Genomic DNA, 23,433 nt, shown 5'->3' with positions numbered 1-23,433 from the left:
GCTAGATGCGGGCGGGCTGGTTCCCCGCGGAATACCCGCAGGCCCGGCGGCCGCGGCGGTGCTGTCAGTGGGGAGCTCGGATGGAGGTTGTGCGTGTCCTCAAGTGTTCCGAACAAGTGTGAGCTGGATGTGCTCACCTGGGAGCAGCGGCTCAGCAGCCTCGGGCGCGTGTGTGGGGCGCAGGGGTGAGCGGATGCAGGGCACGAGGACTAAACCGACCGGCCCTCTCCCCGGCGCTGCTCGCGGCGAGGCGGCTTCTCCTCGAGCAGCAACTTTGGGACTTTGTTCCGGCTTCTTCGAAAGAGGAACTGGCAGTGGCGAGGGGCGGAGGAGGGGGCACCTGTCTGGCGCCGGGTGCAGGCAGAGAAGTGGAGGAAAGCCCCGCCCCGTCCCCGCCTCCGCTCCGCCCTCTCCCCGCCCCCGGGGCTCTTTATAAGCTCGGCCCGAGGGCGAACAGAGAAAGCGAGTATCCCTCCCGCTCCTGGCTGGTGTGCTGCTGCGCCTCGCGTCCCCTCGCCCCGGCCCCGAGTCCTTCTCCCCGCTCCTCAGCCCGGGCCCCGCCCCGCCCCGGTCCAGCCCGGCCCGGCCCGGCCGCCATGGAGCGCTGGCCTTGGCCGTCGGGCGGCGCCTGGCTGCTTGTAGCGGCCCGTGCGCTGCTGCAGCTGCTGCGCGCAGACCTGCATCTGGGCCGCCCGCTGCTGGCGACACTGGCGCTGCTGGCCGCGCTCGACTGGCTGTGCCAGCGCCTGCTGCCCCCGCCGGCCGCACTTGCCGTGCTGGCCGCCGCCGGCTGGATCGCGTTGTCCCGCCTGGCGCGCTCGCCGCGCCTGCCCGTGGCCACTCGCGCGGTGCTCATCACCGGTGAGTGAGCGGGGCGCAGAGCGCGGGGACTCCAGGCTCGAGGGCGGGGCCGGACACCCAGAAGGCTCCCCACGGGCATGCCAGGGCAAGGCGGGCCCCCCAGCGCAGTAGTGGGAGAGTCCCCTCCCTCCCCTGGGTGCAAGGAGCGAGCCAAGTAGGAAGCGCAGGGCACCTCCCAAGTCCGGGTTAACTACCTGCCGCTGCGAGGATTGTTGGAGGGAAAATGAAGCAGGGAGTGGGCAGGTGCACAGGGGAAACTGGTGGCTGAGAAAGACGGAGCCTCCTGGAGTTTGGGGTTTATGATGTGCCCCTCCCCAAGACAACAGTCTTCGGACAGGGGAGAGTGCTCAGAGGAACTTCAGAGGATGGTCACCCCTTGAACTCTGCCTAACGTTCCCACGTGGGACACCCGATCTCCTCTCCCCTGGGGCCAGAGGAAGGTACTTAGATGGGGAGTTGGGACCCTCACCCTCCAATTGCCTGGGAACTTTGGCGTCCAGAAAAGCTTGAGGTCACCATGAGAGGCAGCTGAATGTTACCCACAGATCCTGCCCCAAAATTGCCAAAGTACCAACCTAGAGTCTGCACCCAGCACCCCACCTCCCATTCCTCTTGGCCCTCCATGCCTAGGAAGGAGGTCTTGGAGAGCTGCTTAGGTGCCTCTGGCCACCTGCCTGAGCTCCCTTTGTCTGGAGCAGGGAATAAATCTGTCACCAGAAGGAGGGAAGGGAGAGGGGGGCTGAGGCCCAGCCAGAAGTGGGGAGGGGGAGAAAGGCCAGGGGGCACTGGCTCCATTGTATGGGGGAAGGGACAGCCTAGACTCTCCCCCAACCCCCATGACTTTGGACAGGTGCTCAGGGCTCTGCCCTCCTTTGGGATTGGGCTGGGGTCAGCCACCAGACTAGCTTCTCAGAGACCTCGTTCCAATAGGGGGCCCTGCGTGATGAGGTGGAGCTGGGAGAACTTCCCAGAGGAGGCCATCCTTGAGCTGGGCCTCAGAGGATGAGTGGTGATAGGTGGAAAGTGGAAGGTGTTTTGGATCAGACAGAGTGTGGGACAAAGGCTTGAGGCAGAATGAGCATGTCTTGAGTAGGAGACAGTCGGTAACCAGTCTGGCTGCTGGGATGTGAAGTTGTTTCCTCAGAAGGGGCCTTGAGTGCTGGGCAAAAAGCCAGACTGTGCTGAGGTGGAGTGGGGGTGAGGGTGGCATGAGGGCTTTGGGCTTCGGCAAAGAGGGTAGAGATAGAGCAGGGCTCAGGCTGGAGGGAGAAACCTGAGTTCAGGGTGCAGTGTGAAGCCTCAGCGGACCCCAGTTTCAGGGATTTGAGGAAGGAAAGATGACAGACCCTCCTGGTATGAAGCAGTAACTATGTGTGAGCTCTGCCCCCAGGGACAGGGCAGCTCCCCTCTTGCCTTCTAATTTGTGAGCTGCCTCAACAAGACCAAGGCCACCTGCAGGTACTAGTGACCCAGTGGGTAGTCTTTCCTAAAATCTCACCTCAGGCCTTTGTCTGCTGCTGTTACTCTCCTAGCCTTGAGCCTGAGAGTGAGGTGAGTGGAGGAATGCCTTCTGTGACTTGGGCTCCCCCATCTCTGGTTGCAAAGCCCTGTGATGGGGGAGCCCACCTCATCTAAGCATCAGAAGTAGGCCTTCTTGGGGCCGGCCCGGTGGTGTAGTGGTTAAGTTTGCGTGCTCCGCTTGGGCAGCCTGGGGTTTGCAGTTTCGGATCCCGGGCGCAGACCGACACACCCCTTGTCAAGCCATGCTGTGGCGGCATCCCATATAAAGTAGAGGAAGATGGGCACAGATGTTAGCCCAGGGCGAATCTTCCTCCGCAAAAAGAGGAGGATTGGCAACGGATGTTAGCTCAGGGCTAATCTTCCTCACAAAAAAAAAAAAAAAAAGTAGGCCTTCAAGCTTCCCGCTGCCCGAAACTCGGGTTTCCTCTCTCACCACCTGACTACAAGACAAGTAGATGACTAGGCCCTGCCCCACCTGCCAGGAACACCGGGTCTTGAGCCTGCCAGAGCTGCTACCCACCCCTCCCTGAGAATGCCCTGAGAACCACTGGCCAAGGCTACTCACGGAGCTCAGCCCTGGGGTTTGGGCTGAGCGACTAGGTGCCTTGCGTGCACATCTGTGCGCTGATGGGTGGCAGCAGTCTCATGGGAGTGAGGCTGTGTGTGAATATGCAGGCAGGCCGGAGGTATGTACAGGTATCTGTGTGTGTATAGGTGAACAAGAAGGTATGCAAGGTGGGTGAGTGTTGGGGCTGCACAGCTGAGGCTCTGGGAGGCCTCAGTTTCCCTGTGAAGTGCCTGTCTGCACTGGGACGGAGCTCAGGCAAGTGGACACACGTGCTCACTCCCCTCCTCGGGCCAGACTTGCCCAGGAAGGACCCCTCAGCTGGGGCTGGCTGGCCACACAAAGCCCAGCTCACCGCAGCCCCCAGCCCAGCTTTGTTCTCTGCCTCAGCAGAGGGGGCGGGGCTGAGATGGGGAGGGGTGCAGAGCCATCCTGGAGTGGGGAAGCAGAGCCTCTTTGCAGCTCCTGCTCAGCAGGACCACCAGAGGGGTGGGCTCCTGAGAGCCTCCTCCCTCACTGGCCCTCTCCCTCCCCTCACTGGCCACCCACAGAGTTAGGATCAGAATGGGAACAATCAAGGAAGCAGGGGCTTATCTGACCCCCACTCTGGCTCTGCCTGGTGGTTCCTCTCTCAACATACCAAAGACAGGAAATGAAGCCTCCAAGAGTGGTAATTGACCTCAGGTCACACTTGTTGGGTGTGGGAAGGGACTGAAATGCAGGTCTGTTCTCTACTCCATCATCGTCCCTGTCCTGGGGGCAAGTGGTCTGGGGCTCAGAGAATGCCCCCACTGTTGCCACTGATTGAAATTCCAAGGGTGGGGGTCTGGGGTGAGGTGGGGATGGGCCTCCAGTTTGCCTGGAGCCTGGAACAATCGTAGAGGGTGTTGAGGCTGGGAAGGGAGGTTGGGGCTCAGGTTGTGCAGGGCCTGGATGAGCAGAGGGCTTGGCCTTCATCTTGAGGGTTGTGGGAGCTTTGGAAAGGTTTTCAGCAGCAGTGATATTGTCATTTTTGGAAAGATCCTCTGGCTGCTTAGGTAGAGAAAGGATTCAAAGGAAAATGGGACAGGACTAAAGAGCAGGCTGCTTCACTGTCTAGGTACGAGGAAGAAGCCTGGGCAAGGGCAGCGAGAAAGGAAGGAAGGGGTTGCTGCTATCTCCCTGATATCAAGCAGGCAGAAGGACGTCAGAGCTGGGACTGGGTCTCAGGCTGCCCTGTGGCAGAGTCCTGACCTTACTCTGCTGGCTGAGTGACTCTGGGAAGCAGCTTAGCATTACTAGGTCTCAGTTTCTTCATCTCTAAAGTGGGAATCATAAGCCATGTTTGATGGGGTGACTATGGGGAGTCAGGGAGGTGACAGCTGTGAAAGAGTTAGTGCTCAGGTGCTCGCTCGGCCAGAGGGGCAAAGCCTGCCAGAGATGGGCCTCGCAAAGGAGGGAGGGCTGCTGACTTCTGGTAGACTTCCAGAGACCTGGATCCTAGGGTGTCTCAGGCTGGACTGGGCCACAGTGGGAGTTCACTGGCTGTCCCGCCCTGGCCAGGCTGTGATTCTGGTTTTGGCAAGGAGACGGCCAAAAAGCTAGACGCCATGGGCTTCACGGTGCTGGCTACCGTGTTGGAGTTGGATGGCCCAGGTGCCCTGGAGCTGCGTGCCTGCTGTTCTCCTCGCCTAAGGCTACTGCAGATGGACCTGACCAAGCCAGCGGACATCAGCCGTGCACTGGAGTTCACAAAGGCCCACACCACCAGCACGGGTCAGTGGGCGTGGCTCCACCAGGAAAGGGCATGGCTGGGTGGGGGTGGAGGGACAGGGATTGGAGGTTTGATGCTGAGCTGACCTACAGCTTTTCTCTTCACTCCATGTCCTCAGGCCTGTGGGGCCTGGTCAACAATGCGGGCCACAACGATGTAGTGGCTGATGTGGAGCTGTCTCCAGTGGCCACATTCCGCAGCTGCATGGAGGTGAACTTCTTTGGCGCACTGGAGCTCACCAAAGGCCTCCTGCCACTGCTGCGCCGTTCGAAGGGTCGCATCGTGACTCTGGGCAGCCCAGCAGGTGAGTGACCTCCTCCACTGGAGCAGAAAAGGTGCTGCTGAGGTGCGGGGAGGGATGCTGGAGCCCCTGGCCCAGGCTGAGTTGCCCCACTCCCAATCCATCCCCAGGAGACATGCCATATCCGTGCTTGGCGGCCTATGGGACCTCCAAAGCGGCCATGGCACTGCTCATGGACACATTCAGCTGTGAACTTCTGCCCTGGGGGGTCAAGGTCAGCGTTATCCAACCTGGCTGCTTCAAGACAGGTAAGGGTTGGGGTTTGGGGTAGGGCTTTCGTGAGGCCTGGGGCTGAGAAAAGAGGGATGGACATGGTCTCATCTGGGGTGGGGTCAGGTCTGAGGAGTGGGCATGGCTTTGGCTGGAGGCAGGTCTCAGGTTGTGGGTTAGACAGACCTGGATCTGGCTTGGGCTTCCCTAATTGATCTCACTCTGACCTTGCCACTCCTTCCCCAGAATCAGTGCTAAATGTGGGCCACTGGGAGCGGCGCAAGCGGCTGCTGCTGGCCAATCTGCCCCGAGAGCTGCTGCAGGCCTACGGCGAGGACTACATCGAGCACTTGCATGGGCAGTTCCTGCACTCCCTGCGCTTGGCGCTGCCAGACCTCAGCCCGGTTGTAGATGCCATCACTGATGCGCTGCTAGCAGCTCAGCCACGCCGCCGCTATTACCCGGGCCATGGCGTGGGGCTCATGTACTTCATCCACTACTACCTGCCTGAGGGTCTGCGGCGCCGCTTCCTGCAGACCTTTTTCATCAGTCCCTGTCTGCCACGAGCACTGCGGCCTGGCCAGCCCAGCCCCAGTCCCGTCCAAGATGCAGCCCAGGACGCTGACCCAAACCCAGGCCCTTCCCCAACAGCGGCCCGATGAGCAATGTGCACATATAGCCTAGCTGCTCCAGCAGAGGAGGTCCCATGAGGCCCTCCCCTAAGCACTGTGACCCCAAAGTCTACCCTAGAGCCTGGCCCAAAGGACCCCAGCCCCAACCCACTGCTAATACCCCAGGCCAGGCCTGGTGAGGCTGAGGCTTCCCAGTGAACAGCTGAGCCTCTACTGCCTCAGGAGCCCAATACACCCTCCTAGGCACAAGGCTCCACCCTGCAGCCTGGAGAACTCAGCTGGATGGGGAGTTTAGTGCAAGACTTAGCTGTAGCCTTTGACAGGATCCTGCAGGCAGTTTGCCTCTGCAAACTAAGGAGTGACTGGGTGGGTTGGAGACCACCCCCTCAGGATTATTTCTTGGCACCAGTGCCTCATCCCAGCTGTTTCTTGAGTGGCTCAAGAATTAGGGCCCCACCCACCCCAAGCCACAGGGAGGCTGCATACCCTACTTGCCTGATTGCCACTTTTTAAAAAGATAAATTTTATTTCTCCTAGAATGGGGGAAATCCTGTGTTTAAAGAGGGTAACTGCCTGGGTGATGGGCTGTGGCTGTGTGACAGATTGGGAACCCTGGGGGCTCAGCTTGGGGGCTAAGGCTCTGGGCAGACTCTGTGGTTCTCACTGACCCCCCCTTCATTCACCTTGGGCAGATCATTTATCCATAGGTTTGGGTTTCCTCATAGTGAAATGGGGGTAATGATCTTGTCCCAAGGAGTTGTGGGGCTCAATGAAGCAAATAGGAAGGCCTGGGGGCCCTCCAGGGCGACGACCCAGCTCCACAGGCCTGTCTGAGCCTCTAGCAGAGGAAAGGGCTATCCTCCAGTGACTCCCCCCACCCTGGGGAATCTGGCTACATGGGAAGAGGACCAGCCTGGGGCTACCGACTGGAGGGAGGTAGAGGGCTTAGGTGCGGGTGGCCTCAGAAGAGGGGGCCCCGAGGGAAGTTGTGGGAGAAGTACTAGGGCCCAGAGAAGACAGCAGCCTGGCTTAGAGAGGGCAGTTTATTGTCTCAGAGGCAGAGCCGAGGGAGGGGGCTGCAGAGCTACTTCCTCCCCGTTCCAAGGACATACACACTCTATCCTCCCCCTGGGGCCATGGCTCTGGGGTAACCCACAGAGGGAAGGGAAGGCTCACGCTGCCCCCAGGGGTTCTCAGGTTAGGGAGGGACACAAACGTGACCACATGCTTCTCAGACATGTCAGCGGCTACAAACATAGGGCTGAGGGGGCCTCCTTGCTCTGGGTGAGGGGGCTTGGTCCATCCTTGTTGGGTGGAGCAGGTGCCCAGCCCCTTTTGAGGCCCAAGAGCAGTCTCAAAGAGGGTCAGGGAAGGTGGGCAGCTGCTAGGGCAACGTGCTACCCCCCAGGTCAGGCAGGTGAGCCGTGGGCTTTGTTACAGCACACACAGATACACACTTGTGGGGAGCCTTGGGCCAGGGTGCTAGAAGATGGGGATGTAGTTGTCAATCTTGGCGCGGTGGCGCTGGGCGATGCACTCGGCAATCCACACAATGTTGCGACACTCCTGCTCCTTGAGCTTCACAAAGGCGTAGAAGACACCAAAGTGGAACTGGTTCAGGAAGGCCAACTTGTTCAGTTTCACCTGTGGACAGAGGCAGGCATGGTGTGCAGGTGGCCATGACCGCAGAGTCAGGCCTGAGCCACCAACCCCTCCCTATGACGGGCAGGCCCGGCACTCACCTCATGCTCAAAGAATCTGTCTTCCAGGGTCTTGTCTCCAGGGTTGCTGCCTGCACCCTCAAAGAGCAGCTTGTACTCCTGTCCCAAGGGAGTGATGAGAAGCATGAGCATGAGGGCACTGTTGGGTGTGGGGTGGGGATGTGGGCACCAATATGCCCGCCCACTGTCCTGTAGCCAGGGCACTCACCGGGTAGTAGTCGGCTACATTCTTGACCTGCTCATAGTCGTCAGCCCGAGCCAGCTGGGCCAGGCCCTCAGGGTAGAGCCGCCCACAGTGTGGAAAGAGTTTGGCACGGTCCTCCTTAGACAGCTCTGTGTCGAAGGAGTTGATGGTGATGATGAAGGCGCGGCGGTCTGCTTCAAACTGGAGCCAGTGCACAGGCAAGGAGAGAGGGAGGGGGAGGGAGACAGTGGCCAGTCAGTTGGCAGGGCTCCCCCAGGCCAAGGCTACTGGGGACCAGAAGGCGGAAGGGTGGGCAGGCACTTACCTCCAGGATGGGGCACATGGCATCAGCTGTGGTCCCTCCCAGTAGGGTGCAGAATTTGTAGAAGGACTCCAGGTAGGCCTGTGCAGAGCATGGGGCTCAGACCAGGTGGGGAGACTCATGGGGGCTTGCCAGGCCTCCTACTCACAGTTCTCTCCTTCCCTCCCCAGCCCCTTTCATGCTGAGTCCACCTCCATGGACTGGCCAGGGCAGCCCCTATGTCAGAACCCCTGAAAACATCCACAAATTCCAAGTGCTAATCAGCCAAGCAGTAGAAGCCTGCTGCCTCCCCCGACCCAGGAGTGACAAGAATTTCTGGCCAACTGTCTGCTTCAAGGTGCAGTGCCCCCGCTGCCCTCATCCCACAGAGGACCGGCTCAGAGAGGGGCTTTGTCTTCTCCCCAGATCTCTCCTCCTCAGCCTCAGAAAACCACCTGTCGATGGACTAGTGAGGGCAGGTTACTCCTGAGAGTTCACGGAGATGGCCTCTCTCAGCACTCCTCCTTACAAAACACCTCCTTCTCCTCCTGTCCCCCAGGTAGCTCCCAGGCATCACAAAGCAGGAACCAAACTGTCAACCCAGTTCCTGCTGAGGAATGGTTATTGCCTGCACAGACGTCAGTCCTGCAGTGCAATGGTGAGACACGCGTGCTGCTGGCGGAGTGAGCACTTCCTGCCCAGGCAAATTGGATCTGCTGGGCATGAGGACCAGACAGGTCAGCCCAGGCCCCAGTTCCCCCCCAACACTCACTCAAAAACCAGCCAGGCACAGGCTTCCTTCCCAACACCTCTCTATGTCAAGGAAGGGGGGATGGTCTTGCGGCCTCCTGGGGAACTCCCTTCACTCACATCCTCCTGGGTCCCATCTGGTATAGCATGGTCCAGGGACTGTGGCTCCACAGGACAGAGACTATTCTTCTGAGTTGGGGTGAGGACTGGGAGGCACAGAAAGCCTTCCATGCCGAGGTCTGCCCTCCAAGGTGCGGAGACCTTCCCATCCACCACCAGCTGGCTTGGGCCGCAGACTCTGCTGCTCCAAGGGAGGAGGTGAGATGAGAACCAGGAGTCCATGAGCCCAGGCCTGGCCTAGCCAGCAGCACTGGGCAAGCTGGGCTCAGGTGAAGGCCTGAGGTAACCACTTGGGTCACAGGAAACAAAAGTCTAGGGACAGGTCAGGGAGTAAGAAGCCTGGAAGGGAAGAGTGGACTCCAGCACAGCAGCTCCCCAGGAATCAGAGGGCTTGAGTGGCAGAAACAGCTGCTAACCCTACCATGGCTTGGTGGTACTGTTTAATCCCTCTAGGACTATCCCCAGCCATCTCCTTCCCTGTAGTGAGCCAAGATGGCTGTGCCCAAATCTCCAGGTCGGCCCCAGTGGGGCCTGCAGTTCTTATCTGTGGGGGAAACCACGAACCTTCACCAAGCTGTACCGACCCCCAGAGAGGCAGACCCCAGGGTGGGGGAGGCTGGAGGGACAGGCCCAGACTCTTCTGCGAGGCTAGGGCAGCTGAAGAAACTGGCAAGACCCCAAAGGACCAGGTACCAAGGTCACCTCCCCACCCTCATTCTGTCCCCTGGAGTCTGCCAGTGCATGGCTGCTGTACCAGCAGCCTACAGCAACCACCTGGCAGGCGGCTGAGGGTCCACCTAATCTCCCATCTGTGGCCACTGGGCTGGGACGTCGCCTTGACGGGCGGGCGGTCCTGGCATGGCGCCCACAGCATTGGCTCGGTGTTTACGAGCTAGTGCCTGGGCAGCGCTTGCCAGTGACTCCAGCTAGAACCAGTCAGGCCCAGTGAGGATGTGGGTGAGGCTGGGGGCACAGCCACACCCCTCACCCTGTCTCAGGGCAAGGAACCCGGCAACAGGCCAGCTGCGCAGCCGGGAGCACTCAGCGCAAGCACACACTCTCTCTCTCTGGCTTGCTGGCCTGCCTCCCTATTAGTGGGAGTGAATGAGAGCACTTACTTTGCAAACAGGCTGAGCCAGGTGTGATCTCCAGGGCTGCCAGTGTCTAGCAAGTGGCTTCAGGCAACCCACTCTACTTCTATGAACCCTCAGTTTCCTCATCTTACAAATGGGGATACTGATGCCTACCCATCTCCTAGGGTGGTCCTGAGGATTAAAGAAGTTGATAATCTTCCTACCTCTAGTCTTGTCCCCTCTAATCTGTCCTCCACATTGCAGCCAGAAGGGACTTTCTGATGATACTCTGCCCTGATGGAAACTTTCGTTGGCTGACTGCCCACAGGATAAAGTTCAAACTTCTGGCCTGGCATTCAAGGCCCTGGGTGACTTGAACCTGTGCCTGCCTCTTTTTCCAGACCTGTCTCCTGCTGCCCACCTGGAATCTGCACTTTCACAGCAAATCGCTTGCCACTTGGCCCATGCTTGCTTCTGCGTGTGCTGTTCCTTTGCCTACACCACTGCTACCCTCCAGAAAGGCCTTTCACCTCCACCAGACCCTCCCTGCACTCTGACTCAAACTCCTGCAGGGAAACTGGAAGGCCTGGGCTCAGGCTGTAGCCAAGTGTTGGCCACCTAGCTCCAACCAGGGCAGGAGAAGACTCACTGTAAAGATCCAATAGACAGATGTTCTTAGGGTTAGGTCAGAAGAGCCCGTGGCCAGTGCTATCCTCAGCTCCCCCTGGGAGCCTGCCCACTGCTGACCCATGTTCCTGGCTGCAGCCCATCAGGGGTGCTGGCACCACAGCTCAGTACCTCACCACAGCTGGAGACCAGTCTGTCCCAAATGTCCATCACTGGTCCCTGGCCAGCCCTCTTCCTTGGCTCCCAGCTCTGCTCCTATCCTCTTTGGGTCAGGGCAGTGCTGACCCAGGAATCTCAAGCCCACTCTATCTGCAGGGATCACCAGCCTGTGCCATAGACTGGGGGGAAGCAGACAGTGGGTGGGGGATGAGGATGGTCAGACATGGCACTAGCTCTAGGCCCGGGAACCTGAGAGGTACATGGGGACCTAGCTATGCCTCGCTGGGTCCTTCCCCTCTACCCCATAACTGAGCACAGTTGCCTCTCCCAAGTGCCTGTCCTTGCTGGCAACACTCCAAGGGGGGTAAGCCTGAGAGCTATGGCCTGAGTGGTGGCTCATGACCGTCCTAGATGCAGCCATCCAGGAGCCAGCTCTGACAGGCCAAGCTATGGAGCACCAGCCACTCCTGCCGATCTTATCTGGCCTGCCTCGGGCACCTAGGGATGGAGAACCTGTTCCATGCAGCCTTGTGCCCATCACGGGAACCAGAAAATGAGCAGATAAGCCCCCAGAATAGGAGCCCGCTGCAGCTGTGTCGTGTCCCAGCACCCCACATAAATCACTGGCCCACCACACCCATGACCCCGGCCTGCCTACAGGCCAGTTCACCCCCGCTCTGGGGGGAGGGGCACACTACCTTGTAGAGTGTGTTGCGGATGATCTCGATGTTCATCTCGTCAAGGTCCTGCTCTGAGATGCAGTCCTGGAAAAAAGCCGCTGGGGAGGAAAGACATGGGTGTCAGCAGTGGGCAAGTAGACTTAGCTTAGGCAAGAATCCTGCTGGTGTTCAACTGCCCCTCCAGGGCACAAAGGGCCCCTGCCACAAGGCCCACCTGGCTGGGTTTTGGGGGGCCCCTAGCTGGGCCTGGGATATTGCCTTGGAAGTGGCCAAAGCAATACTCTGGGCCATGTGCACTGACCTGAGCTTCTCCAGCCTTCCTGCTCCTAAAATTGATTTATAAAGGAGGCGGCCAGCCATAACATGATCTAATCGCCTCTGGGGCAGACCCAAGCTCAGAGCATGCCAAAGACAGGCTTGCATAAGAGGCTGTGACATCCTCCCTTCTTGAGGGGCAGCTGTGCAGTTGGGGCCTGATGCCCACTTCCCTGCATCCCCCAGGAGGGCCTGGGGCCTACATTTGGAAAACCAGCCTCATCCTCCTTAGGATCAGGAATGAGTTTGACAGCTGGGTGGGCACGGACCAGTGACCCAGGGGGCCACTGTCAGGCCGGAAGTAGAGGCCAAAGCAGCAGAGCTCCCTCACCCCCAAGGGGGCCCGCAGAGTCACTGGTCTGTCTTTTCTATAAAGATGGAGAAACTGAAGAAGCCATAAACAGCCCAGAACTAGCTCAGAGTTACTGGGAGAGTCTATGGCAGATAAGGCCAGCAGATAGGGCTAGGGCCTCTTAATGCAGGACCAAGTACAGCTTAGAGACCAGTGGTTCAACCCCGGTGGCTTCCTGGAGGTGGTGTCCTGGGACTAGGACTCTGGCTTTGAGGGCCCTAGCTGGTGACAGCCTTGGTGCCTTCTCCCGAGCCTCCAAGGCAGGCAGGAGCAAGCACTTTCTAGGCGGGGCCCTGCCGGAAGCTCCCAGTTCCCCTTCTTTTCTTGGCCTCTGAGATGGACCCTGTATCCTGCTGGATACTGCCTGACCTGGCGCCTGGGACCTGCTCAGCGGAGGCGAGTGAAGCTGTTTCCTTCCCTCCTCTGCCTCACAGGCAGCCAGCCACTCCAGCCCAGCTTGGGGCCACAGTCTGTCAGAGCTCCCAAGACTCCAAGGGACCAGAACTCTCTCTCCACTCTCCATGAGCTCAGCCCTTCTCTGCATTCTGAGAAAGCAGCCAGTTTCACAAAGTTAGATGGTCTGAGTCGGGTCCTGGGGGTAGCCTGCCTGGCCCAGCCAAAGCAACATGAAAGGAGCCGAAGGCAGGGTGAGGAGGAGAGAATGGGAGAGGAAGTTGAGGGGAAGATAAAGGGAAGTGGCAGTAGGCAGGCTTTGCTTTCTGGCTCAGGGCTGCCCCCAGGGGTCTGTAAACCCCACACGGAGGCACTGCCACTGATGCCACTGCCCACCTCCTCCCTCGTCCACCACAGCCACTCACCCAGGGGCGTGTCCACCAGAATGGCATTGTACAGCTCGGCGGGGGTCTGCGCGATGTTTACGGCCTCCATCTGCTCGAAGCTGCCTAGTGGGTGGCACTTGGGCACAAGCTCGGCAATAGAGCGCTGGTGCAGCGTGCCCGTGATGAGCAGGATGACGTTGTCAATCATGTAGCTATAACTGAGGGAGGCACACAACAGCAGGGTAGCCCATCAGGGAGGGTTTGGAAGTCCCAGCACAGACCACGCCCCTGCCCCCACCCTGCACAGGCCACCAGCCCCTCAACAGAGTACTGCCTCAAGGGTGCTGCAGATAAGCGCCACTGGCTCATCTCCCTGCCAAACTGTGCCCCCTACTCCAGTACCAGGACCACAGAAGAGACGTGGTCCCTCCCTTGGTGGGGGAAGACAGCAGAATTCATGCTCCATGAGTAACTGGGAAACAGGTAACTACCCCCACAGTGTGAACAGTGTTCTGGCAGGACACAGGAACCCGGGGCACACGGGGGTGAGGCACACAGGCCAGCCCGGGGGATGAAAGAACTGGGAGATGAAAGTGTGTTCTGGAAAGAGGGAACAGTGTGTGCAAGGCCTGGAGGCATTCATTGAGTCACAGACGCATTCGAGGAACTGAGCACGGTCAGCGTTTGCAGAGGGAAAGGAACCAGGGCAGTGCAGCCAGCAGGCTGGAGCCTGGAGGATGGTCCTGCAGGCCAGGCTGAGGGTCCTGCCTTCATTTTGAGCACTAAGGCTCCCTGAGCAGGATGTAAGCAGGGAGCATCACAGTCCAGTCAGGGTCACTCTGGCTGCTGAGTGGGGACAGAGAGGGAGGGGGAGATGGCAAGGGGAGGAAAGGCTGAGGAGTGGGGTGGGGACAAGCTTCTCTAGGGAAGGCCACAGAGGAACCAGTGGGAGGGCCCCTCTGGAGCAAGGCTCCAGGTCAGGCAGAGACGGAGCAGGCAGACAGCTGCCCTGTGCAGCCCCACTCCAAAGCCAGAGCACTGCCTCCTCCTTTAGGGCCTGAGGCCAGGGCCAGGCACCCACCCAGGATGGCCTGGAGGAGACCCAGAGACCTGGACACGAGCTCAGGTCAGTCCCAGGCCGAGGCTCCCCCAGGCTCTCTGCTCTGGATAGTACATGGGCAGCAGAGGGGGCTGTGGAGCTGGGAAGGGGTGGGGCTGCCCAGTTCAGACTGGGCAAGGGGCAAGCTCTGACCCCAACCATGAAGACAATGCTACAAATGGGCTGAGGCAGAGAGCTCTGTGTAGTCATGTATGTGGGGATGGGGCAAAGAAGGACAAGGGCCCCAGGCCACAGGCTGCAAGAGCCACAACAGTCCTCCAGCCTGTCACCAGTGATGAACTCAGGGCACAAGGGAGCTGGATGAGGCTTGTGGGGAGGGCTTCCTCCAAGTCCAGAGTGGGGCTCCCACTGAAGGGTGAAAGCTGGGGTGGAAGCTGCTGCCCTGAATTGGGCACTGAGCACAGGCTCTGCCCTAGCTTTTGGGTGGGCCACGGCTAGGCCCCTGTCCTGTGACAATATCTTCAGCACCCAATGCTAAGACTGTCCAAGGAAGACCCCTGGTGGGAAGCGGCCCCCAAAACCAAGGGAAGAAAGGGAAGGGGGTGAGGGCCCAGCCTTCAGCTCAGAGGGCTGGCCATTGTGGGAGCTCCCACAGGGCCCTCCAAGAAGGTGGCAGGAGAAAGAAGCCACAGTTCCTGTCCTGGCCTGACCCCCACTCCCCCTGCTTGCTGCACACTTCCCCAGCCCCCACCCGGCCCAGCGCCCTGCTACAACCTCTGCTCTCCTGGGCTTAGGGCCAGGCAGCTGCCCTCTCTCCACCCCCAATCCGGCTGGGTCAGCTACAAGATGTGTGCTGAGAAGAGACAGGGCCCCCCTTCTCAAACTGAGGGCTTCAGGCAGGACCCATTTGCAGCTGCATGCCAAGAGGTCCAAATGGTCAGCCTTCTACCCCTGACCTGACAGAATTGGCAGAGTGGAGGGACCTGAGAGAGCCCATCAGAGCTTTGTGCCTTGGTCTCCAGCCCCAGCCTGTATGTTCTCTACTCTAAACAGCACATCCCTCCTGCCCCTGATGCCTCCAGAATCTCACATACTCCTGGACCCATGCTACATGCCACCTCCCACAACACTCCACCTGTACCCTATCCAGCCCCACTCTAACCATCATGTTCCCTGAGACAGCCACAAAGACCCCCACCCCTGAACCTAAGGATGTTCTTTTATGCTCTCACAACCCTTTGGACAGGGAGGGGGAGAACAGCCTACCTCTATAGACCTATACTACCTAATTGATCCCACAACCACCAGCATCACCAGCCCCACTGTCAGGAAATAAGACACAGAGAATGAAGGTTCCAGACCTTGTCACACCATAAGGCAGAGGAACACTATGACTCCATAGCCAATGTCCATGCACCTTTACCTGTGCCCTGGGGCTCTATACTCTCCATCTAGCCTTGTCTTCTTAGAGGAATCCCCACAAACCAGTTTCCTTTTTCTAAACCTCCCCACTCCTTGCGCCCACAACTCAGGGTATCCGGTTATGTTGGGAATGGGGCTGGGGTTAGGGCCCAAGGGAGGTGCCCTGGTGCTCCTCAGGGCCCTGGCCCAGCCTTGGAGAAGAGCCCTGTGGGAAGACTCCGCTGTCTGGCTTTGCTGCTGTCCCTCCAGTGATGTGGAACAGGCCAGCTATGATTCACTTTTCAGCCCTGACAGCAGATATGGGATCTGGTGGTAGCACCCCCTGGCTGCCCCCAGCCTCTCCTGCTAGAAGTCCTAGTTGGGCACCAAGGAAAATGCTGAGCCAAGTAAGGGGCCACTTATGATCACAGACCCCATCCCCTTCCAAGGCCCCCTTCTAACCCAGGCGAGGCCAGCCTTGGATGATTCTGTGCCAGGCCCAGCACTTCCCTCCCCCTGCGTCAACTACAAAGTCGCTGCAATTTTCTCTCCTGTCCAGTGACAGCCAGAATCCTCTTTCCTGGGAGAAAGGAGACAGGGCAGGCCTAGCAGAGATGACACTGGCCCAGCTGTCTGCTTCTCCAAGGCCAAGGCCTTCAGCAGGCAGGGAAATCCTCCTCCTCCTTGCCTGGCTTCAGCAGCTGCCTCCCTGCCCCCAGAAAGCCACTCCACCAGTCCTCCCCTCATTTGGCCTCAATAGGAGAGAATGAGGCTCCAGCTGGTCAGCATCTCCCTCCAGAGTAAGACAGCTGGGGAGTGGACAGACGGCTGCCCGCCAGGCCAAAGAGGCCCTCGTAGGGTGGGAGTGGGGTAGTATCTATTCGTCTGCCCAGAGGCCCTCCCTCACTCTGTGCCTTGGAGATTCAGCTTGGGCCCAGAGAAGTCTCTGGTTGGAGTTTAGGAAGCCACTTCCTCCAAGAAGTCTTCAGAGCCCCTAGCCAAGCCCTATCCTTCTGCTGTGCCCTTTGGCGCCACCTGCTGGAGAAGCATGGCTTGCTGCCACATTCTCACCATCTTGGCCCGGCCTGAGAGGCTGGCCTGGCGCTGCTGAGGAGGCCACGAGGTCTAGGTACCCCCACCAATCCGTCCATCCACAGCTTCCAGCAAGGGCTGCTAGTAACAGTATCTGTGCTCAATCACATCTGAGTCCTACAGAGCCCTGCCCAGGGTAGAAAGTGAACACAGACAAGCTACGGTCTCAGGACACCACCTGTCAAGCCTCAGTTTTCCCTCTACAATCAGAATGACTGAAGTGTGGCCCATAGTAGAGCTAGTAAGGCCCGGACCTTCTCCTCATTAAAATCTTGCCCCTCCTTAGAGGCCCAGGTGGGTCCTGTCACTTGACCTGAGCTTTCTGGGCCTTGAAAAGCTCCCGTGTGCTCTCCCTCAGGCTCAGGCAAATAGTATCGGTGCTGGCTCTCCCTCGAGGGAGAAGCCAGGTCTAACCTAGGTCCCAGAAACCACAACAGGCCTAGAGCTCCAGCCTGTAGAGACCCTGCCGTCAATCCAGAACAGTGGTTGTGGATAGAGGGGACTGGAGGGCCAGGATAGGGAGGCCAAAAGAAACCTGATGCCCTCTGTGACCCAGCAGGGCCCAAGGTTGCAGCAATGCGTCCTGGGCAGAATGGCAGGTGTGCTAACAGGCCCACTGGGCACTCGAGGCCATTGTCTTGGGACAAAGCCTCCTTGCAGCTGCCCATTCCAGGTTGGTAGCACTGAGGTATTGGTACAGGAGAAAGATGAGACTTCACCTTCCCCAGATGATGCAGGTTACCCTGCTCCAGCTCTGCCAGTGGGTACCAGGGCTACAGGCAGATGCTGCACATGGGGGATGGCCCCCTCCAGAGAGGCTCACTCATTTAAGGACAAAGGCCTTTGGGACCCACCTGGGAATCCCCGGAGACCAGACTCACTTCTCCCACAAGCAACTTTCCTAGCTTCCCTTTCAGGGTCTACTCTTTTATGGGAAACCATCATGGAATGGCCCAGATCAAGATCCTCTCCAAAGCCAATAAACCCTAATAGAGACTCTATCTCAAGTCACACAGCAAGCTGGGCCTGGAAGGAACCCTGGGTACAGGGACATATTACATGTTATTGCCAAGAAATTGAGTTGATCATTTCAAGACCACATGATTGATGACAGTCTACTTTACGGGGACCTCTCTCACTCAGGGCCTGTCTGCCACATGCCAGGCAGCTGCCTCCACTCTGACCACCCACTCTCCCAAGTGGCCTCTCTAACCCTACCTGATCCTGGAGTCCTCTCAACGCTGGGAAGCCTCCTGTGACCCAGGGCTCCATTTGTAGCAGCTGCCCACAGGCCTTTCCAGGAGCTGTTGATACCACCACTGTCACCCACCCCATTACATTGATACATCTCCCTCCCTCCTGGCATTGGGCCTGGCCCAGAGCTGATACTGGTCATGAGTGTTGGCTGAAGGCTGGCTAGGATCTACAAAACCACTGGACACCGTCTCACACCATGGGAGGGTAGAGGAGGCCTTAATCAGCTTCCGTTTGCACACGTTGACTGACCAGGAACTCATCGCCTCCCGCGGAAGCCAGTTCCAGTCATCTGGGGCAGCTCTGAAGGCAACTAAGAGACTCGAGGGGTGCAGCTAAGGTGACCTCTGTGGTGGTCCCAACCTCCGCCCAGATGGGTCAGTTTTCTCTGTGGGCAGCAGTGGCACTGTTTTCTCAAGTCTTCACACCCAGGATGGAGCCTCTAACTGACGCTTCCACCACCAGGGGGACCACACTCTCCTCTCTGGCTACATTCCTCTGGACACCTCTAGGTATGGGGCTCCATGCTCCAGCTGCTCAGGACATGTATGTTTCCCTGAGTCTAGAATGTCCCTCCCCCAATTCTTTCTTTAAACATCATTCTCCTCAGCCAAATAGCCACCTCCTCTGGGAAGCCAGTTGTGAGTTCCCAGCCTGGGGGAGATCTCTTGGACAGGCCCCTACAGAAGGGTTCACCCCTTTCTGCAACACTCCTCACTCCTGGAATGACAGCGTGGAGGAGGTGGTGGAGGTGGTTGAGGAAGAACGGCCAGGTAAGTAGGAGTTAAATCAGAGAGATGCCACGAGAGGAAGGAGACTGTTGGTGGGGCAAGTGGAGGGTGGCTTCTGGTCAGGCCTGGGGACCTTGACCATATGAAGGTCAGTGGTGACCTTAGCCAGAGCTTTATGGTAGAGTAATGGGACTGCACAGACTGGAGGCTTGAACGATGGGGGAAGGTGAGAGAACAGATGAAAAGTTTAGGCCCCATGAGACAGGTTTTTAATGGTGTGAGAGATCTGAGCTTGTTTAGATGCTGAGGGGAAGAATCTGGAAGGAAAGGTGGCTGCAGATGAGTGGCCACTCAAGGCCCAGGGAGTGGGGTAGGTAGGGGACTCAGGACACTGGCAGAAGGAGGACCCAAGAGAAGAGGAGGGCGCCTCTGCCAGCAGAATGGGGTTGGGGGTGCGGGGTACAGATGCAGAGATGAGAGGCAAATTGGCTTTTATTGTCTCTGTGGAGGAGGAGGTGGGCCATCTGCACAGAAAGAAGGTTGCAGGCAGAAGAGGGATAGTGTTTAAGATAAGTGGTCTTCCCACCCTTAGTAGGGGGCTGCAAGGTGCTGAGTAGGCAGAGCAAGCAGCCAGCTGGACAGGGACAAGCTGACGCCAGCTGAGCTGGTAAGCGTGCATGTCTGGCAATAGGGATCACCCGCCCAACATCGGCTTCCCCAGCTTTGCTCCCGGCAGCAGAGGCGGGGGAGAGCACCTCCAGGCTGGAGGCTGCTGGGACTCCTCCAGGGTTGGGGGGCTGCCAGCCGGGCGGGACCATGAGACAGGCAGCCAAAAGAGCTGCGGATGTTGGCAGAAGAGTGCGTGAACAATGGACCAGGGAATCTCAGCTGGGGAGGGAGGAAAATCAAGACAGAAGGGGCAGCAGGGGAGGAAGCTAGGCCCAGTCCTGCTGTGTCTGGAACTTGCATCCCACAAGGGACTGCGAGTGGGCTGGAGGAACTGAGGGCTATGGGTAGAGAGGGGGTGCCTGACTCAGCAATTTCAGGGGTGGAGAATTTCCAAGTGGTGACATATCCTTGGGCAGTTATCGGTGGAGGTGGCTGAAGTCAAGAGCAGAGGAGTGGGTCACTGGAGATGACAAGGTCATGGAATGAGCAGCTACAGGCTCAGATGGGCTAACATGTGGCTGCTGAGCTCTTCCTGAGTGAGGGCAAGAGTGAGAGATACGAAGCCTGTAAGGCACAATCACCCACGAATGGAAGGGGCGCAGAAGTGACAGCCTGCCACAGGACAGTGCTTGGCTGCTTTTAAGCCCACTTGGTGCTTGCAGCCAACCTTCAGCAAAGAGCTCACGGCTGTGTGGCCTCAGTCACGCTCAGAGCCCTCTCCGGTTTCACAGCCTGGCAGGCTGAGATCAAGCCTCTGAGGGCACTAAGATAGGCCAGGGGCTAGCTCCACAGGCAGGTGGCCAAGCAGGCAGCAGGATGGATGGCATCTGCCCTCCGACCACTGGCCAGATGGGGCCAGGCCTCATCTGGCCAACCTAGCTGGCAAGGCCAGAGCATTCACCAGGAAGCCAAAGTAGCCTTGTGCAAACAAGATGAAGGCTGGGCTCTGCTTCCTGGTATGTCCTTGGCTCTGGCCTTGGGGCAAGGGACACACAGGCCCAGACCAGGGGTTGACTGACAAACGGGGCACTGCAGTGTGATGCCCAACACAGCAGCACAAGACACACCCTATCTCTGGCCTCCTGTCCCAGTAAGACCATGTTGGCTGTACCCTGACGGGGGCCAGGGCAGTGTGATTATGGGCCCAGCCAGGACAGCAGGGAGGCCCCTGGGGAAGGAGGCCCCCAGGAGACAGCCTGCTTCCCAGCCTAGGCAAGTTCCCTGAGCCCTTCAGGTGTCTCATCCTGTGGTCCTCATCCGAGAATAGAGCCCTTCTGGCTGCAGCACCCACTTGAGAAAGTGGATCTTGAGCAAGTAGCTGCTCCTTGCTAGTGGTGGGAATCAGGCCAGGCAGCAGGCATCCAGCCCTGTTCCTGAAGGGACAAGCAGGGTAGGTGTGCTAGGTCCCAAGGAGGAGGGTGGAGGTACTGCAATTAGGGAATAGTAGAAGCTAGAAAGTACCCAGAAGAATGCCTGGAAATGCTTCCCTACAACACACACTCATACTTCACCAACACAGAGCACACTCACATCAGCCAGCCACCAATCATGCCTCTGCTCACCACTTGTGTAGGGCAGCCCTCTACAGGGGCTTGTGGTTCCTGGGCCATCCCTGCAGAGGGGGCCTCTCTACCTCCCTGTTTCCACAAGCATACCTGGCAAGCAGAGGCTGCCTTGTCCAAGAGCCCTCCCCACCACCTGCAGGTCCCAGGGTCCTTTCCTCTGCTCAGCATCTCCAGGAGCTTAGTGGAGGCAGAGCTTCACCCAAGGGTTACACGATGGGGAAGCTGGGCAGCCACAGGTCTTAAGCATGGGGGCTTCGGCCAGAACTGGGAAAGGCAGCCAGGTGTTCAGCTCCCCCATCCCCAACCCCTTCTCCCCAAGACCCAGGGCCACGGTCAGAGAAGATGGAGAATGGGCCTCAGCCCCGACAGGGCCCAAGAGTCTGAATGGTCCACCCCAAAAACCTGGCTCTTCAGAGCTCTGCCATCTCCTGACATCTGACCCTGGCAATGGGGGGTGGGAGCCCAGTGAGTGTTCAGTATGGGTGCTACTGAGTGGGTGAGGAAAAGGGCTCCCACCACTCCTGGCCTCCCCACCCCAGTCTCTGTAACACCAGGCATGCAGGGAAAGGGGCTTCATCTGGTACTACAGCGTGGGACACTCTTGCCTGCCCACCAGATTCCTGGCCAGCAGTGAAGGAGCCGGTGACCCTACCTTATGGGTGGTGGCCTGGAGATCCAGGGTTGTTGATTAACCAACCTAGCCATACAGCCCGGGAGGACTCTGCAGGCAGCTGGCCTGAACCCATGCTGGGCCAACTCTGGCAGGTGTAGCTGTCCTGCCCAGTGGGAGGGGAGGGCACTATAAGGCGCACTCACGTAATGAAGTCCAGGAAGCTGGCGAGTGGCTCATAGGCGTGATTCCTCATGTGGCGGAACTCCACCACCATCTTTTCCTTGAGCCGGTCATCGATGACTGACACTGTCAGCGGTGATGCCTCATTGGCCAGGAAGTTGCCATAGTCAGTGCTCTGCAGGTGCAGCTTCAGGTCTGAAACACAAGGGTGGCGGGGTGAGAGCTGGTCGCGCTAAGCCTCCCCAGGTCCCCAAGTCTCCATCCCCATGCCGACTCTGGGTCCCAGTCTCTCCCCTGCAGTTGTGTCCTGCTGCTACCCTGACCTCCTGTCCCTGCTGGCTCAGGGCCTACTCCAGGGCAGTTAGGCCAAGGCCCTGGAGATGCCCCCAGACCCTTGGGCCATGAGCTTAGTACACTGGGCCCCAGAGTCAAGCACAAGTAGAACCGTTGTTCCTCCAAATGACAAGGCAGCCTGGGAAACCTCAATCCAAGGTGCCATTCACAACTCACAGCCTTTGAGACTCTTCTGCATGGTGGACTCTAGGATGGCCCTAACCTAGAGCAGAATAAAACATGGGCCTGCCCCCCAGGGCCTTAGGGTTAGAGGAGCAAGCCAACATACTCCCAGGCAGAAATGTTGCAGATGAAACAAAGGAGATGCCACAAGCCCTGGGAATAAAGTGGAGAGGGTACCAAGATAGGACTAAGAGGATGAGAGGGTATGAAAGGCTGGGCCACAGCAGAGGGCAGGAACATGAAAATACAAAGGAAACAGCTAACAGGATGGTGTGAGTGACAAGTGGCCTGTACGGCAAATGAGTGGTGTGAGGGGGAGATAAGGCTGAGAGGAAAGATTGGCCTTGCCCTAGGAGTGGCTAGAGGCAGGCTGGCCAATCCCACAGGCTCTCCTGAGCTGTTAAGAACAGGGGTGAGGGAAAAGGGAGGAGAGGACAGCGCAGAGGGGTCCTGGGGAGGCAGGACAGGTGAGACCCAGAGGGATCATGGCAACAACCTGACAGTCTCTCAGCTTTTGCCCTTGCCTCCCACCCCTCAGTCTGTTCTCCACACAGCAGCCAGAGCGATCTTCTTAAAACACAAAGCAGGGGCCAGCCCAGTGGCGTAGGGTTAAGTGCGTGCTCTCCGCTGCAGTGGCCTGGGGTTCGGATCCCGGGCGCACACCGATGCACCGCTTGTCAAGCCACGCTGTGGCGGCGTCCCATATAAAGTAAAGGAAGATGGGCACGGATGTCAGCCCAGAGCCAGTCTTCCTCAGCAAAGAGAGGAAGATTGGCAGATGTTAGCTCAGGGCTGATCTTACACACACACAAAATAAATAAATAAAATCCAAACTTCTAAACAAACAAACACAGCAGACCATGTCACTCATCTGCACTCGTCACCTCAAGGCCTTTCCCTGTCCCCTTGCCCAGAAAGTGATAATCTCTCCTCAAACGTCTCCTTTTCAGAGGCCTCTCCCATAGCCCCATCACTCTGTCCCTTCACTTCTGCCACTTTTCTTTGTAACACTTAACCCACCCAGCATAGGACACATAAGCTCCATGACGGCAGGGACTTTGGGTTACTGCAGTATCCTAGAGCCTAGAACAGAGGATGTTCTGGTGCGTTTTCGTGCTCAGTAAATAACTGTAGAATGAATGAAAGACTGAGAAGGGAGTTGGTGAAGAGAGCAGGAGAGTTTACTCCTGAATTTTGAAAAAGGGGACACTGTGGTAGTGATGGCAATACCAAGGACACTGGCTGAGAAGGGACCTGTGTGTGCACGTGTGTATGAAGGCCCAACAGCTGAGGCTGGCTTCTACTGACTGGTGACTGCATACTTTCTATCCCCTGGGGAAGCTGCTCAGAGGATGACAGGAAGGGTCACACTTGTGAACATTTCCACAAGCTCTCTTGATCAAGGCCTCCTTGTGTGTCCATGGGCCTAGAGGGCCATGCTATTCTGA

At 58.3% G+C, this 23,433-nt stretch overlaps 2 protein-coding genes across 2 annotated transcripts in view; one reads left to right on the top strand and one right to left on the bottom strand.

The window, feature by feature from the left end:
* Positions 1 to 497: 497 nt before the first annotated feature.
* HSD11B2 (hydroxysteroid 11-beta dehydrogenase 2) lies at positions 498 to 6,831 on the top strand. Its single transcript, XM_004431725.3, has 5 exons — positions 498 to 861; positions 4,490 to 4,702; positions 4,819 to 5,004; positions 5,112 to 5,249; positions 5,458 to 6,831. The coding sequence occupies exons 1-5, from the start codon at positions 597 to 599 to the stop codon at positions 5,871 to 5,873; spliced, it is 1,218 nt and encodes a 405-aa protein (XP_004431782.1). The 5' UTR covers positions 498 to 596; the 3' UTR covers positions 5,874 to 6,831.
* A 39-nt stretch (positions 6,832 to 6,870) lies between these two features.
* Positions 6,871 to 23,433, bottom strand: part of ATP6V0D1 (ATPase H+ transporting V0 subunit d1) — a 38,994-nt gene continuing 22,431 nt past the window's right edge. The window contains exons 2-8 of the mRNA XM_004431726.3: positions 21,493 to 21,664; positions 12,944 to 13,122; positions 11,477 to 11,556; positions 8,074 to 8,151; positions 7,773 to 7,949; positions 7,586 to 7,663; positions 6,871 to 7,487 (exon numbers count right to left, since the gene is read on the bottom strand). Coding sequence (XP_004431783.1) covers positions 7,326 to 7,487; positions 7,586 to 7,663; positions 7,773 to 7,949; positions 8,074 to 8,151; positions 11,477 to 11,556; positions 12,944 to 13,122; positions 21,493 to 21,664 — 926 coding nt within the window. The 3' untranslated portion in view covers positions 6,871 to 7,325. The remainder of the gene's footprint in view (positions 7,488 to 7,585; positions 7,664 to 7,772; positions 7,950 to 8,073; positions 8,152 to 11,476; positions 11,557 to 12,943; positions 13,123 to 21,492; positions 21,665 to 23,433) is intronic.

This window comes from Ceratotherium simum, chromosome 30, assembly GCF_057802395.1.
Source record: "Ceratotherium simum simum isolate JZ-2026a chromosome 30, ASM5780239v1, whole genome shotgun sequence".
NCBI lineage: Eukaryota > Metazoa > Chordata > Mammalia > Perissodactyla > Rhinocerotidae > Ceratotherium > Ceratotherium simum.
The sequence above is the reverse complement of the archived record's forward strand: the minus strand, read 5'-3'. Positions and strand labels throughout refer to the sequence as shown.